The following is a 12,950-nucleotide window of genomic DNA, read 5'->3' as shown; positions in this document are numbered from 1 at the left end:
TCACGCCACAGTCCATAAATCGTGTAAAGAAATACTATATTTACAATTATTATATACAATTATAGTTAAGTTTTTTTTTTTTTTTTTTTTTAATTATTTTTTTTCTTTACAACAACAATATAAATATATAATTAAAAATTTTTCTTTTTTATACATTCCAAACGTCACGTGCTTGTGGATTCACAACAAAAATACATTTATATAAAGTATATAAATATATAAATATTAATTTTTCTTAAAAATATTTTTTTAACAATCACTAAATATATTATTTATTAAGTCATGATGGAAAAAAATGAAAATAATTGTGCTCAAAAATAAAAACAAATCTGAGAAACAGTTGACTCTGCAGGTCATTCTTAAAATTTCCCGCTGTTTTTATAGCTAAAAAAAAGATGTTAAAATCTTTTTTTAGCTCCTTGAGCCTAAAATTAATTCTTTTCTTGTGCATACGTCAATTTTTTCACACACAAAATCAAAATTTTTCCTTTCTTTGAAAACTTTTAATTTTGATAGTGGGAAGATAAAAAAGAATCTTAAATATTAAATAGTAGTCAATAATGGTCCATATTTTAATCACTTTTAAGAAAAAAAAAAGAATGACCATAATAATGAATATCTTTGTTTTGATTATCAATTTTAATAATTTAATTACTCGACGTACCTCACTCATTACGGCATAATTATCACAAATTTTCATTAAAAATCATATGTCACTTTATTTTTTGGCGCTAGCCTGTGTAAGAAATTTATTGAGACCAAATGGAAGGCTTAACTGGCGGACGGTAGAGTCCAGACAATTGGACCTTCAACTTTTCGTCTCTCTTGTCTTTTTCTGTTAGGTCGGAACCTAGTACGATTAGGACTCCAATCAATGGCATTACGAACCCTCCATGAGGGCACCAGAGATTCTGATTGCGTAGCTTCTGTTGCTGTCGTTCCTACATTATTATTTATAAATGATAAAGGTCGAAGAGATATTTCTTCAACAACATTATACGCGGGATAAGTCGTAAACTCGTAATCTGTATGATAATAATCTTTTAAAGTTGGTTCATTCCGGAATTTTTGCATTACACACCAACTGTGAGTTATCAAGTGTGGAAATCTTGATAACCAGTATTCTGTAAATTTTCCAGGGATTTCACCAAGACTGGCTTGCGCTTCAGGCGTTAATTCTCGATAATGATGTTTCTGTAATAATTAAAAACCGCATTATGAATATTGAATATTAGTACTAATACATGAACATTATAATTAATTGATCAATAAATATTATACTTTATTTCTAAGCGCACGGAGAAGATCTCTGACACTTTCACCACGATAGCTTCTGTACTTTCTAAGATCATTAGCCACTTCAACATCGATACAAGCTCGCCAATCTTTTTCAACGACCCGTTCGCCTCCAGATTCTAGGACCATCAATGCAAAACTACCTGGATCATCTTTCTCAACTCTATCACTGATGTCCTGTATAAGAAAAAAATTTTTTTTTAATGACAACCGCTGTTGTAATTTAAACGAAAAAAATTTATGGTAATTATTTACAAGTATGGTCCACCCTATTTTTGGCCATATCTAGGTGAAAAATTAACATTTTTTTTTATTCTGCTTGTTTTTACGGCGCATTTATGATAAAAAATGTCGTGAAAGGAAAAAATAAAGATTTCGATAGCTTTTTAGCCTTTAAAAGTTGGAAAAAATTTTGGCTATCATGTTTTTGGATAAAATTTCTATTTTATCTTTTTTTGATATATTTTTTTTGAAAAGTACATAAAAAGTACATAACGAACAATTGAAAAAAAAAAAAGTTGAATATCACAATTTTCTAAAAAATTTTTTAAAATTGTGATAATCAACTTTTTTTTTTTTTTAAATTGTTCTTTTTTTTATGTATTTTTCAAAAAAAAAAAAATATATTAATAAAATCAAATATAAATTTTGTTCAAAAAAATGAAAATTAAAATAGTGGACCCCACTTGTACATATTTACCAAAATTTATTGTTACCTGAAAGAAATTAAGAATACGTGATGAAATCCAAAAGAATGGATAATTTTGTATTGCAAATGCTGGAGGTCTACTAGTAGGATTACTGTCAATCATCGCCTTGATTAATACCAATGCAAGTTCTTTATCACTATTACTAATATCAGTAAGCGAGGACAGGTTGCTCTCTCCACACAGTATGTTGGCTTGTCTTCTCAAGGTATCGCCAAATGGATGATTACCATTGGATAAAACATAATAAAATACACAACCTAGAGAAAATATATCAACAGCGCAGGTTGTACGTTCACCATTCAACATTTCAGGTGCAATCCATCCCTCTGTACCAGTCACACCAGATCTACGGGAAAATGACATTCGGCCTAGTTGTAATTTTTTGCATAATCCAAAGTCTGAAATCATAGCTCTGACCTCACCACGAGGCCCTGGCATCGAGAGCAAAACATTATGAGGTTTAATATCTCTGTGAACTGAAACAAAAAAATAAATATATAGTAAATATTTGATACTTGATTAGTAATTACTTTATGAATGCTTACCTATATCCAAAGAGTGTAAATGAGCAAGCCCAGAAGTTGCTTGTAGCAAAATATTCTTCACAGATATAAATTTACGATTATATTTCCCGACAACGTAATCTTGCAATGTAGCTTGAGCTAATTCAAGAGCAATATATCGAAACATACGGTCTTGCTCTGTACAAAAATATCTGACAACATTGGCATGAGCGTCTGACTCTCTCAGCAAATCGACTTCACGATCGGCAAATGTAAAACAATCAGGTAAAAGACGTTTAACTGCTACAGACCTGCCATCAAATTCTCCTTTATAAACAAACGTTCCCTCGCAACCTTTACCCAATACTTCATCAATATTGAATGCTATTTTTCCAACTTTTACAGTGCCACCACCAATATCTTCAGGTATTATCATAACTCCATTACCACTGTAATTACTAGTCCGACTGTTTTCTCTCGAGCCTTGAGATAAAATCTTCAGCTCTTTATTCTGAACATACCAGTGCCATATCACCATGATAAGACATCCAGCGAGAATAATGAGAGCCAACTTCAGTCCTTTACTTTCTTGTTGATTTATCCAACGTTTGCTAACGTTATAACTATTAGCAATAGCTTTACGCCAGCTGCGATATTCTGTGCTATTAATAACATTCGCTTGTTCATGACTCGATAAAACAATTGTAATTTTTCCAGAAGAATTACCCAATAGATCTGTCGTTTGAATAACAGGATCTGAACGACCAGTTATCTGCAGTGGTTGGTTCAGCGGTTTTAATTCTGACATTTTATAGTGACCCAGTACAATTAAATTACTCTGCGATCTTCCATCTAGCTTCTGATCTTCTGAATTTACCCTTGAAATTTTTTCACTCTGAGAATCATCTTGATGTAAATTTGAAATTACTCGAGGACCCTCGAGCATCAAGTGTTCAGCATTTGACGATATTGTCGCAGTAGAAGAGTCAACAAGAGACGGTAATGCATACAAACCATGTCTGTGTTCTCCTACATAAAGCGCTGGGTATAATTGAATATCATTGGGCTTGGAATTAAATCGCTCAATAATATTATTTAAAGTATCTTCAGAGACACTGGTAAAGGGGATGGATACTAAATTATCATTGTCAATCGTGTAAACAGAAATAACTGGACTCTCTAGATCTAATTCCCACAAAACAGCTCCAAGTCTTGGATCCAGCGTTACAACACGACCTGTTGAGCTGGTCGTAAAGTGAACGAAATCATAATCATCCGCTCCTTCAATATTTGCCGTGGAGTAATCATAGAATGTGACATTCCATTTGCGCTCCTTTTGCTTACTATCGACCATTATAATATTGTACTCAGTACGCCCGACAAAAATAGTGTTTGGCGTCTCGAGTGGACAAGTGTTATCAGGCTCGTCAAAACCTGAAAGCTGCTCACGTTCTCCAGTGACTGGGTCAATGCTGAACCACGTGTCAGTTTTCCTACCTGTGTAAAGATATCCATCGCTACTGCGACAAGGACTTTTTGCTACCAATTGTGGTATCGTAAATGGCAGCTTCTTGAAAACTTCAAGCCCTGCTCCGTAAAAATATAAAGATCCGTCTTTTGGATCTGGTAAAAACATCGGAGATGTATGAGATACGTCATATGGAACTTTAACAACAGGTTCATTGTCTTGGCGCCAGCGGATTTTACCGGACTGTTGACCTACGCCAACAAACGATCCACTGATGGTAAGGAATAACAGCAGCGGATCATCTTGCTCGGAAATTAAACTTGTACTGCGATTCTGGAAATTGAAATATTTATTTAACGATTTTTAATTATCAATACTGATAGAATTGCTGATATTAAGAGATAATATTTACTTTAGATAAAGATTTAAATGTTACCTCTGGATCCTGCTGAGCTAACACACAGCAAATATAAAGCAGCCAGGCTTCCACCCACATCTTAATGTTAAAAATCATGATTATGCTTGTGGTAGTTTGTCTACGTTGATTAAAACTTAGGTTATACAGACAAGATACGCAGGATTGAACCCGCAAGTGTTTTTATCATTCATTATTCAAGAATTCATCACTTTCATCCAAATTATTTGCTTGAAATTATTTTCAGCATATTTAATGTTTATTATCAATTTATAAAAATATTATTCACATGTTGCGTCATGTCAAGGAGCTTCCTTCTAAAGTAACAATCAAAATAAACTTATTAACAATACACAATGGATTATTTTAATAAAAAAAAAACTTAGCTACAAACCACCTGCAAATGTTTTATTTTATTCGAATACTGTTGTTTTTTCTCAATTGTTAAATTGTACAATAATTTTATCTAGATGTCAAAAGTTAATGATGACATTTTAAATGTTTTAAATACTTGAACAAAAACATTCGAATTTTGCCATTATTTAAATTTGTCTTTTCAAACAAACACATTTGTTAAAAATGTTTGTTATGTATTTAATATTTAATTTTTTAAAAAACAATAATAACTTTAACGATAAAAAACATTTATTTAATTAGTTTCAAGGCTCAATATTAAGTACAAATAATTTAACAATATATTTTATCAATTCGACCAATGAGTGATAAATACGTTTCCATTTTATGTATATGTTAGTTTCGCATACATATAAATGTGAGTACTATAGGTATACCCACGTTTTATACAGGTAAATAATATATCTATATGCATATATTTACCTAGATATAGTATAGTGAATAAGATATATATATATATATGACACGTCTAAACTTAACCACGTTTTGTTATTTTGTTCTTAGCTCTGTCGACAAAAACGATTTCTTTATTTTTCAGGAAAAAAAAAAAATAATTGGTTAGTATTCTAACCTCAAAATTAAAAAGTCCGTTACAATAATATAATTGTTTAAAAATGTTTGTTAAATAATGATAAACATTTATCAAGCGAAATACAATATAATAAATAAAAAAATTATCCAATGCATTTAATGATGAGGTAAATACTTCAATTTTTTAGGAATATATTTAATTTGTTGATATTAATATTATTTTATTTTTACAGATGGATTTATTTGTTAAATATTATTATTAGATGATAAATGGTAGAAAATTAGGTAGAAAAAATTGTTTATTTAAAAGAACTGTTGATTAATCAAAGCTTAATACGTGATAATAAAAAACGCACGTGGGTAGAGCAAGGTTAGATGATAAATGTTATCAAAAATGATGAATCCTGATGCTGCAAAATCTTACATCCAAGCCACCAAAAAAGTTCAAACTAAAGCTTTAGATTCCAAAGAAACTAAAACAAGCAACTCCAAGACTGCTGAGGTTGATGAAAATAAAGTTGCTGTTAACTCTAATTGGGAAAAGTTTAAAAACACTGTTAATAAGCCAGCTGGTACTTCTAAAACTCCGCCCAAGAGACCGTTCAAAGGATCTTCTAAAGCTGCACAGAGTGGCAAGAAATCCAGAGCTTTGCAATTAAATGGACATGTAAATATTTTTATTTTAAGTTTAAGAGTCATTTATTTTCACATATTATTTTATTTTAACAAAACAATTATTTTATTTCCAGGGTGAAAACAAAACTGGAGACTCAACTTACTCTAGAGCGACTATGGATCTTGAGAACAAGACACTTACAAAGCACGTAGCGATGGACTGTGAAATGGTGGGCATTGGTGATGGTACCGAAAGTATGTTAGCTCGGGTATCAGTAGTAAATCGTTATGGAGCTTGTATCTATGATAAATACGTAAAACCCAGAGAAACAGTACGTGATTACAGGACAGCTGTCAGTGGAATCCGTCCTCATAATCTTCAAAATGGCGAAGATTTTTCAATGGTACAAAATGAAGTTGCAGAAATATTGAAAGGACGTATTTTAGTTGGTCATGCATTAAAAAATGATCTTGCTGTGCTCTTTTTATCTCACCCAAAAAGATACTTACGTGATACGTCACGATACAATTTGTTCAGGCGTGTCTCCAAGGGTAACACTCCGAGTCTGAAAAAATTAGCGGCTGAATTGTTAGGTATTGATATCCAGACAGGAGAACATAATTCTGTTGAAGATGCAAGAATCGCTATGGAGCTTTATGTTTTATACAAAAATCGCTGGGAGTCTGACATTCGTCATTGACAAATTAAATTCCATTAAAGATACAAGAATTACCATGGAAATTAATATTTAGTACAAAAGTCGCCGAGAATCAGATATTTTTCATTAACAAATTACATTTATTAATTAATGTGTGTCCTTTCAATTTCATTTTTTGTTTTTTTCATTTCAAGTTTGAGTTTAAATGAAAGTATTTTCTGGATTACTTAATACGTTTATTTGCTTAACATAACAATAAGTAAAATTATTCTAATAACTGTATATAGTCTATATAATTAGTTAAGGTATGCGGAAATATCGTTAAAGTTATTGATTAATAAAAAGTTAATTTTTTACTATTAAAATATTTTTATTCAAATTAACAATTCCTGAGTTTAATTAACCAGACGTTTTTAAATATAATTTCACGTTGTAACTTTTTAATTATATGATAAATTATTTTCTCGATTTCTCAGTGGCAAAGATCAAGAAGTTCAAGTTTAATCATTTGGTTTATTTTTGGACTATCAACCTTATCAATCATTTCTTCTTAACCGACAAGTTAAACAATGAATAAAAGAAATTTTTATATTTAATTAAATATTTCAATAATAGTAATCTGTAAAAATACACTTGAAAAATTTTCTAATTTTCAAAGCAAATTACTCTAAAGCGAAGAAATAGAAATTGACTAGATTTTTAATTTCATATTAGTTTTAATAACGGTATAATAACCTTCATCCCTTCCATTTTTATTTCGACATTCTCTTTTATACAAACCAGTTGATTGAACTTATCCTAAATTAATGAGTAAGATACCATTGGTAAAAAATATTCGAATCATTCAGATACTGCTCTATTACAAGTATTACACTTGAAATAATTATTTTTAATTAATTACATCACAAAATAGTTGAATTTTAAAATGCGTATAGCAATAATTGGAGCAGGAAGTGCTGGATTAGCAGCCCTTCGACAAGTTACTTATTATCTAACTACTGGAGACAATCAAAATGAAGATAAAGTTACTGAAGTTGTCTGTTATGAGAAGACTGATCAAGTTGGAGGTATTTGGGTTTACACACCAGAGACTGGCGTTGACCAATATGGACTGCCTATTCATTCCAGTATGTACAAAAATCTTCGGTAAGGTTTAGCGTTCTTATTTTAAAATAATATTAAATGAATCTTTATTTATTTATATTTATTTATGCAGAACCAATTTGCCGAAAGAAGTGATGGGATTCCCAGACTTTCCTATGCCAGAAAACCCAAAAAGTTATATCAGCCGTACAGAAGTTTTAGATTTTCTAAATTATTTCTGTGACAACTTCAAATTACGATCACTCATTAAAGTAATTCTTATAATAATATTATTAATGATTGACTAGCAACCTTGCAGTCACTATGTGACTGTCGTGACTTGTGATGAACTATAAAAAATTAAAATTTTGCTTTATTAAATAATGACTATTGTTAAATTGCACTGTACTTTCTTAAATATTGACATTTTTGAAGATATAAGCTCATCCCGATGTTACACTCATGAAGAGCTTTCATTTGAGTACCCACATGCATTTTGATATATTTTTGATACATACATATATGTAATATATATAAAAAATTGATGTGGGTACTCAAATGAAAGGTCTCGATGAGTGTAACATCGGGATGAGCTTATGTCTTTAAAAATGTCAATAGTTCACAAGATACAAGGTCATTTCTTAATTATTGACATTTTTGAAGATATAAACTCATCCTGATGTTACACTCATCGAGACCTTTCATTTGAGTACCCACATGCATTTTGATATATTTTTCATACATACATATATGTAATATATATATATATATATAAATATATGAAAAATTGATGTGGGTACTCAAATGAAAGGTCTCGATGAGTGTAACATCGGGATGAGCTTATATCTTTAAAAATGTCAATAGTTCACAAGATAAAAGGTCACTTCTTAATTATGTATCTAGAGATAGAGCATTTTCGAATGCAGCCTAAATACTTATCATAATAAATTGACTATCGGTGAGAATGATATGAAACCTTGAAAAGGCACAAATTCAAATCAAGACCTTTGCAATGACCCTAAATTTTACTAAAAAAACCTATTTTATTATATGACTATCCTGGACACAAAATTTTTCTTATTCTCTTAATAATGTAGATGAGTAATAATTCATAATTCTCACAAATTGCTCTAGTTTCGTCACAATGTTGAGTGTATTGAACCATCAGGAAAACCTGAAGAGAATCAGGTATCGGGTTCATCTACTAAATGGACAGTGACAGTAAAAAATTTGGAAACTAGCGTGATAGCCAAAGAAATTTTCGACGCAGTTATGGTCTGCAATGGACATTACTTTGAACCAAGCTTACCAATTATTGAAGGACATGATAAATTCCAAGGTCAACAATTACACAGTCATGATTACCGTGTACCTGAAACTTTTGCTAACAAAACAGTAGTCGTAGTTGGAGCTGGGCCTTCGGGGATGGATCTTGCTTTGGAGATATCGAGCAAGGCTAAACAAGTGATTTTTAGCCACCATAGTCGGAAACCAATTCGTACTGTTTTTCCTGAAAATGTTATTCAGGTAATTATTTACTGAAAATAATTGATAATTTACAAGACTTGAAAAATAATTTTTAAAATATTTTTTAGAAACCAGATATTGCAAGAATTGAAGAAACAGGAGTAGTATTTTCAAATGGTGATTTTCAGAAGGTTGATATTATCTTCTATTGTACCGGTAAGATAAATTATTAAAATGAAATGTACTCAATTAATTGGCTAGTTTATTTCAAAAAGGTTATAGGTACAGTTTTCCATTTTTGGCAAAAAGTTGTGGAATAAAAGTTGAGTCGAATATGGTAACACCACTGTGGAAACACTTGGTATCTATTAATAACCCTACATTAGCTTTAATAGGGATTCCATATTATATCTGCGCTTTCAACATGTTTGATTTACAGGTATATATTATTTTTAAAATTCTTGTTCTATTTAATAATTTGAACTATTTTTAGTCATAAAAACAAAATCTTTAATTGTTGTATAGGTTCGATTTTTGTTGAAATTTTGGACAAATGAAAAACAGTTTCCAAGCAAAGAAGAAATGTTGGCAGAAGAAGCTACTGAGTTGAAGAAAAAGTTGGAAAAGGGCTTAGAAAAACGTCATTTTCATATGATGGGTTCAGAGCAGAGTAACTATTATGATGATCTCTCTAACACTGCTGGAATAACTCCATTACCTCCAGTGTTAACGAAACTTCACAACCACAGAAGTTTGCGTTTTCTTGATGATCTCATTCATTATCGAGAAGAACGGTATAAAATAATTGACGATTATAATTACATCCAACTTTGAAATTTTTTAAAATATGAATTTCTTCAAATTCTTCGAAATTGCAACTAATAAATTTTTATTTTTTTATGAAAATTATAATTTAAAAAATCAAGAACAATTATTTAAAATTTGGTTTTTAAATTAATTAATTAATACAAAAATTGGAGTCAAAATTCAATAAATTAAAAAATGATAAAATTAAAATTAAAATGATTTTTCTATTATAAAGATATCAATAATTACAAGAAGACATAATATAGTATTAAGATTTTCTAAAAACTATTCATGTAATTACAAAATGACAACGATATTATTAACAAACATAATCAATAAAATATTTTTATAAAAAAAATTAACTTTCTAAAGTTTGTTTATTTACTTTTAAAAATTGAATCTAACAGCTAATCAACAGAAATAAATAAGAAAGTAATTTTAGTTTTATTACATTCACTTCTAGCTTTGACTCTGAATTTATTGGACCAGTTATAACTCTATTTTCTCATTCTGTTAAAAATAAAAAAAAAAATGAGTCAACCGATACTACAACATTAAGATACTGCCAGAATTAAGTAACAAGTTGCAGAGCTATCTAACATGATATGAACCCTGCAACTGAGCAAGTAATTGCGACACAAGTGAAAAGAAGTAGTCAGTGGTCTCAAGCGATACGTTCATTTTCTCTTACTTTACACTCTTAACTTTATTCCCAGTTGTGCGTGCGATTGAATTGGATCATAACTGTGTTCGATTTATTTAACGTTAGAATATTTGTAAAATATCATTAAAATGCGTATAGCAATAGTTGGAGCAGGAAGCGCCGGATTAGCAGCTGTCCGTCACGTCGTTCTTCTTCTCGCCACTGAAGACCCTAAAAGTCAAGGTAAAGTCACTGAAGTTGTTTGTTACGAGAAGACTAATCAGGTTGGAGGTACCTGGGTTTATACTCCAGAGATCGGCGTTGATCATTATGGACTGCCTATTCATTCCAGTATGTACAAAAGTCTGCGGTAAGATTGAATTTTCATCTTTTGGAAGCAAAAAATTCTAAAAATTAAATTGAATAAATTTTTATTAATTCGTGTTATTATTGCAGGACTAATTTACCAAAAGAAGTAATGGGCTATCCAGATTTTCCAATACCAGAAAACGATAAGAGTTATGTCACTCGAACTGAAATTTTAGATTTTCTTAATAGTTACTGTGATCACTTCAAATTACGGTCTTACATCAAAGTAAGTTTTCATAAATTATTTCTGTATGATAAAAATGATAAACTTAACTGGTGGAAATATTTTCTGCTAGTAGTCTGATTAATTCTTGCAGCATTCTGAAAAAAAACTGTTTTAATATTTAATACTTATCGTCAGGAATAACAATTTCGACGGGTTGTTACAGTTTCGTCACAATGTTGAGTGTATTGAACCTTCTGGAAAACCTGAAGAGAATCAGGTACTGGGTTCATCTACTAAATGGACAGTGACAGTAAAAAATTTGGAAACTAGCGTGGTAGCCAAAGAAATTTTCGATGCAGTTATGGTCTGCAATGGACATTACTTTGAACCAAGCTTACCAATTATTGAAGGACATGATAAATTCCAAGGTCAACAATTACACAGTCATGATTACCGTGTACCTGAAACTTTTGCTAACAAAACAGTAGTCGTAGTTGGAGCTGGGCCTTCGGGGATGGATCTTGCTTTGGAGATATCGAGCAAGGCTAAACAAGTCATTCTGAGTCATCACAATCGCGATCCTATTCACACTGTCTTTCCTGAAAATGTTATTCAGGTAATTTTTAGAAAAAGAAGAAAATAGATAATACTAAAGTTAACGTTTTTAATTTTTTTTAAAATCATTTAATTAGAACTAAAAAATATTTTTTAAAAATTGCATGTATAAGTTTTCAAATTTTTTACAAATGAAATTTTTTCTAATAATTTTTTTGATAACAAAAAATGTAAAAATTTTCAAATGTCGGCTAACTTAATTTTCATGAAAATAGTTAGAAAACTATTTTAAAAATTATTTTTAAAAATTTTATAGAAACCAGATATAAAAAAAATTGATGAGACAGGACTTACATTTTCTAATGGCGAACATCAGAATGTTGATGTTATATTTTACTGTACAGGTAAATAAAAATAAAAAATAAAAATTTTTATTTAATTAATTGGATTATTTTAAAAGGATACAAGTACAGTTTTCCTTTTCTGGCGAAAAGTTGTGGAGTTAGAGTTGATTCAAATATGGTAACACCATTATGGAAGCATTTGTTATCTGTTGAAAATCCAACGTTGGCTCTTGTAGGCTTGCCATTTTATGTCTGTGCTTTCAGTATGTTTGATATTCAGGTACATCTATTTAAAAATTATCTTCAATGATTTATAATTCATAAGTTGTTAAATTAAAAATATAATGAAAAACATTCTTTATCTTAGGTTCGATTTGCCTTGAAGTTTTGGATGAACGAAAAACAGCTGCCGAGTAAAGAAGCAATGTTAGCTGAAGAAGCTGCCGAGTTGAAGAGAAAACTAGATAAAGGTCTGGAGAAACGTCACTTTCATATGATGGGTCCAGAACAAGGGGATTACTACGATGATCTAACAAAAACTGTTGGAATAACTCCTTTACCTCCAGTACTGACAAAACTACATAATGAGAGCAGTATGCGCTTCCTTGATGATCTTGTTCATTATCGGGAAGATCGTTATAAAATAGTTGACGATTTTAATTATATTCAATTATAAAAATTTACTTAAAAATTATCAAAATTGCGTTTTTTTTCAATAAATAATTTTTTTTTTTTTTATTATTATCTGAAACATTATTATTATTTGTAACACTTAAAAAAGTAAAAAAATTTATAAATAATTTGTAATATTTTTTTACAAATAATTAATTTGAAAATGTCACTGAAATTGACATACATTAGAAAATTTTTATAGCAATGAAATTATTATTAAAAAAATTTAATAA

General features: G+C 30.1%; 4 protein-coding genes and 1 long non-coding RNA gene across 8 annotated transcripts; 3 read left to right on the top strand and 2 right to left on the bottom strand.

The window, feature by feature from the left end:
- Positions 1–49: 49 nt before the first annotated feature.
- LOC123268488 (serine/threonine-protein kinase/endoribonuclease IRE1) lies at positions 50–4,937 on the bottom strand. Of its 4 annotated transcripts, none has more exons than XM_044733604.1 (6): positions 4,787–4,937; positions 4,390–4,709; positions 2,552–4,310; positions 2,013–2,482; positions 1,282–1,473; positions 50–1,194 (listed from the first exon to the last, which is right to left on the bottom strand). In XM_044733604.1, the coding sequence occupies exons 2-6, from the start codon at positions 4,489–4,491 to the stop codon at positions 772–774; spliced, it is 2,946 nt and encodes a 981-aa protein (XP_044589539.1). In that variant the 5' UTR covers positions 4,492–4,709; positions 4,787–4,937; the 3' UTR covers positions 50–771. The 4 variants fall into 4 exon arrangements, with proteins under 4 accessions (XP_044589539.1, XP_044589537.1, XP_044589541.1 ...); XM_044733602.1 differs by having other exon boundaries at positions 4,790–4,937; XM_044733606.1 differs by having other exon boundaries at positions 4,414–4,709; positions 4,790–4,934.
- Positions 4,938–5,471: 534 nt separating this feature from the next.
- On the top strand, positions 5,472–6,927 carry LOC123268531 (RNA exonuclease 4). The gene is made up of 3 exons (XM_044733689.1): positions 5,472–5,504; positions 5,571–6,004; positions 6,087–6,927. Exons 2-3 carry the CDS (start codon positions 5,720–5,722, stop codon positions 6,651–6,653), a joined length of 852 nt encoding a protein of 283 aa, XP_044589624.1. The 5' UTR covers positions 5,472–5,504; positions 5,571–5,719; the 3' UTR covers positions 6,654–6,927.
- Positions 6,928–7,366: 439 nt separating this feature from the next.
- On the top strand, positions 7,367–10,034 carry LOC123268514 (flavin-containing monooxygenase FMO GS-OX5-like). Its single transcript, XM_044733664.1, has 6 exons — positions 7,367–7,757; positions 7,828–7,966; positions 8,829–9,221; positions 9,290–9,377; positions 9,437–9,600; positions 9,687–10,034. Exons 1-6 carry the CDS (start codon positions 7,537–7,539, stop codon positions 9,993–9,995), a joined length of 1,314 nt encoding a protein of 437 aa, XP_044589599.1. The 5' UTR covers positions 7,367–7,536; the 3' UTR covers positions 9,996–10,034.
- A 668-nt stretch (positions 10,035–10,702) lies between these two features.
- On the bottom strand, positions 10,703–11,192 carry LOC123268553. Its single transcript, XR_006510247.1, has 3 exons — positions 11,079–11,192; positions 10,907–11,018; positions 10,703–10,842 (listed from the first exon to the last, which is right to left on the bottom strand). It is a non-coding gene; the product is annotated as an uncharacterized LOC123268553 (long non-coding RNA).
- Positions 10,761–12,739, top strand: LOC123268513 (flavin-containing monooxygenase FMO GS-OX5-like). The gene is made up of 6 exons (XM_044733663.1): positions 10,761–10,981; positions 11,068–11,206; positions 11,370–11,762; positions 12,018–12,105; positions 12,162–12,325; positions 12,413–12,739. The coding sequence occupies exons 1-6, from the start codon at positions 10,761–10,763 to the stop codon at positions 12,719–12,721; spliced, it is 1,314 nt and encodes a 437-aa protein (XP_044589598.1). The 3' UTR covers positions 12,722–12,739.
- Positions 12,740–12,950: the final 211 nt, after the last annotated feature.

This window comes from Cotesia glomerata, linkage group LG7, assembly GCF_020080835.1.
Source record: "Cotesia glomerata isolate CgM1 linkage group LG7, MPM_Cglom_v2.3, whole genome shotgun sequence".
In the NCBI taxonomy this organism is placed as follows: Eukaryota; Metazoa; Arthropoda; class Insecta; order Hymenoptera; family Braconidae; genus Cotesia; species Cotesia glomerata.
This window is presented reverse-complemented; position numbering and strand designations above follow the sequence as displayed.

What these genes read in the sequence shown, in the direction of transcription:
- LOC123268513 (XM_044733663.1), top strand. Translation starts at nt 10,761, where the DNA reads ATGCGTATAGCAATAGTTGGAGCAGGAAGCGCCGGATTAGCAGCTGTC. An exon ending in AGTATGTACAAAAGTCTGCG is followed by an intron (nt 10,982 to 11,067) that starts GTAAGATTGAAT and finishes TTATTATTGCAG; the next exon opens with GACTAATTTACCAAAAGAAG. An exon ending in TGTTATATTTTACTGTACAG is followed by an intron (nt 12,106 to 12,161) that starts GTAAATAAAAAT and finishes TTATTTTAAAAG; the next exon opens with GATACAAGTACAGTTTTCCT.
- LOC123268531 (XM_044733689.1), top strand. Translation starts at nt 5,720, where the DNA reads ATGTTATCAAAAATGATGAATCCTGATGCTGCAAAATCTTACATCCAA. An exon ending in CTTTGCAATTAAATGGACAT is followed by an intron (nt 6,005 to 6,086) that starts GTAAATATTTTT and finishes TTTTATTTCCAG; the next exon opens with GGTGAAAACAAAACTGGAGA.
- LOC123268514 (XM_044733664.1), top strand. Translation starts at nt 7,537, where the DNA reads ATGCGTATAGCAATAATTGGAGCAGGAAGTGCTGGATTAGCAGCCCTT. An exon ending in AGTATGTACAAAAATCTTCG is followed by an intron (nt 7,758 to 7,827) that starts GTAAGGTTTAGC and finishes TTATTTATGCAG; the next exon opens with AACCAATTTGCCGAAAGAAG. An exon ending in TCAACATGTTTGATTTACAG is followed by an intron (nt 9,601 to 9,686) that starts GTATATATTATT and finishes ATTGTTGTATAG; the next exon opens with GTTCGATTTTTGTTGAAATT.
- LOC123268488 (XM_044733604.1), bottom strand. Translation starts at nt 4,491, where the DNA reads ATGATTTTTAACATTAAGATGTGGGTGGAAGCCTGGCTGCTTTATATT. An exon ending in TTTACACTCTTTGGATATAG is followed by an intron (nt 2,483 to 2,551) that starts GTAAGCATTCAT and finishes TTTTTGTTTCAG; the next exon opens with TTCACAGAGATATTAAACCT. An exon ending in TCCGTGCGCTTAGAAATAAA is followed by an intron (nt 1,195 to 1,281) that starts GTATAATATTTA and finishes TAATTATTACAG; the next exon opens with AAACATCATTATCGAGAATT.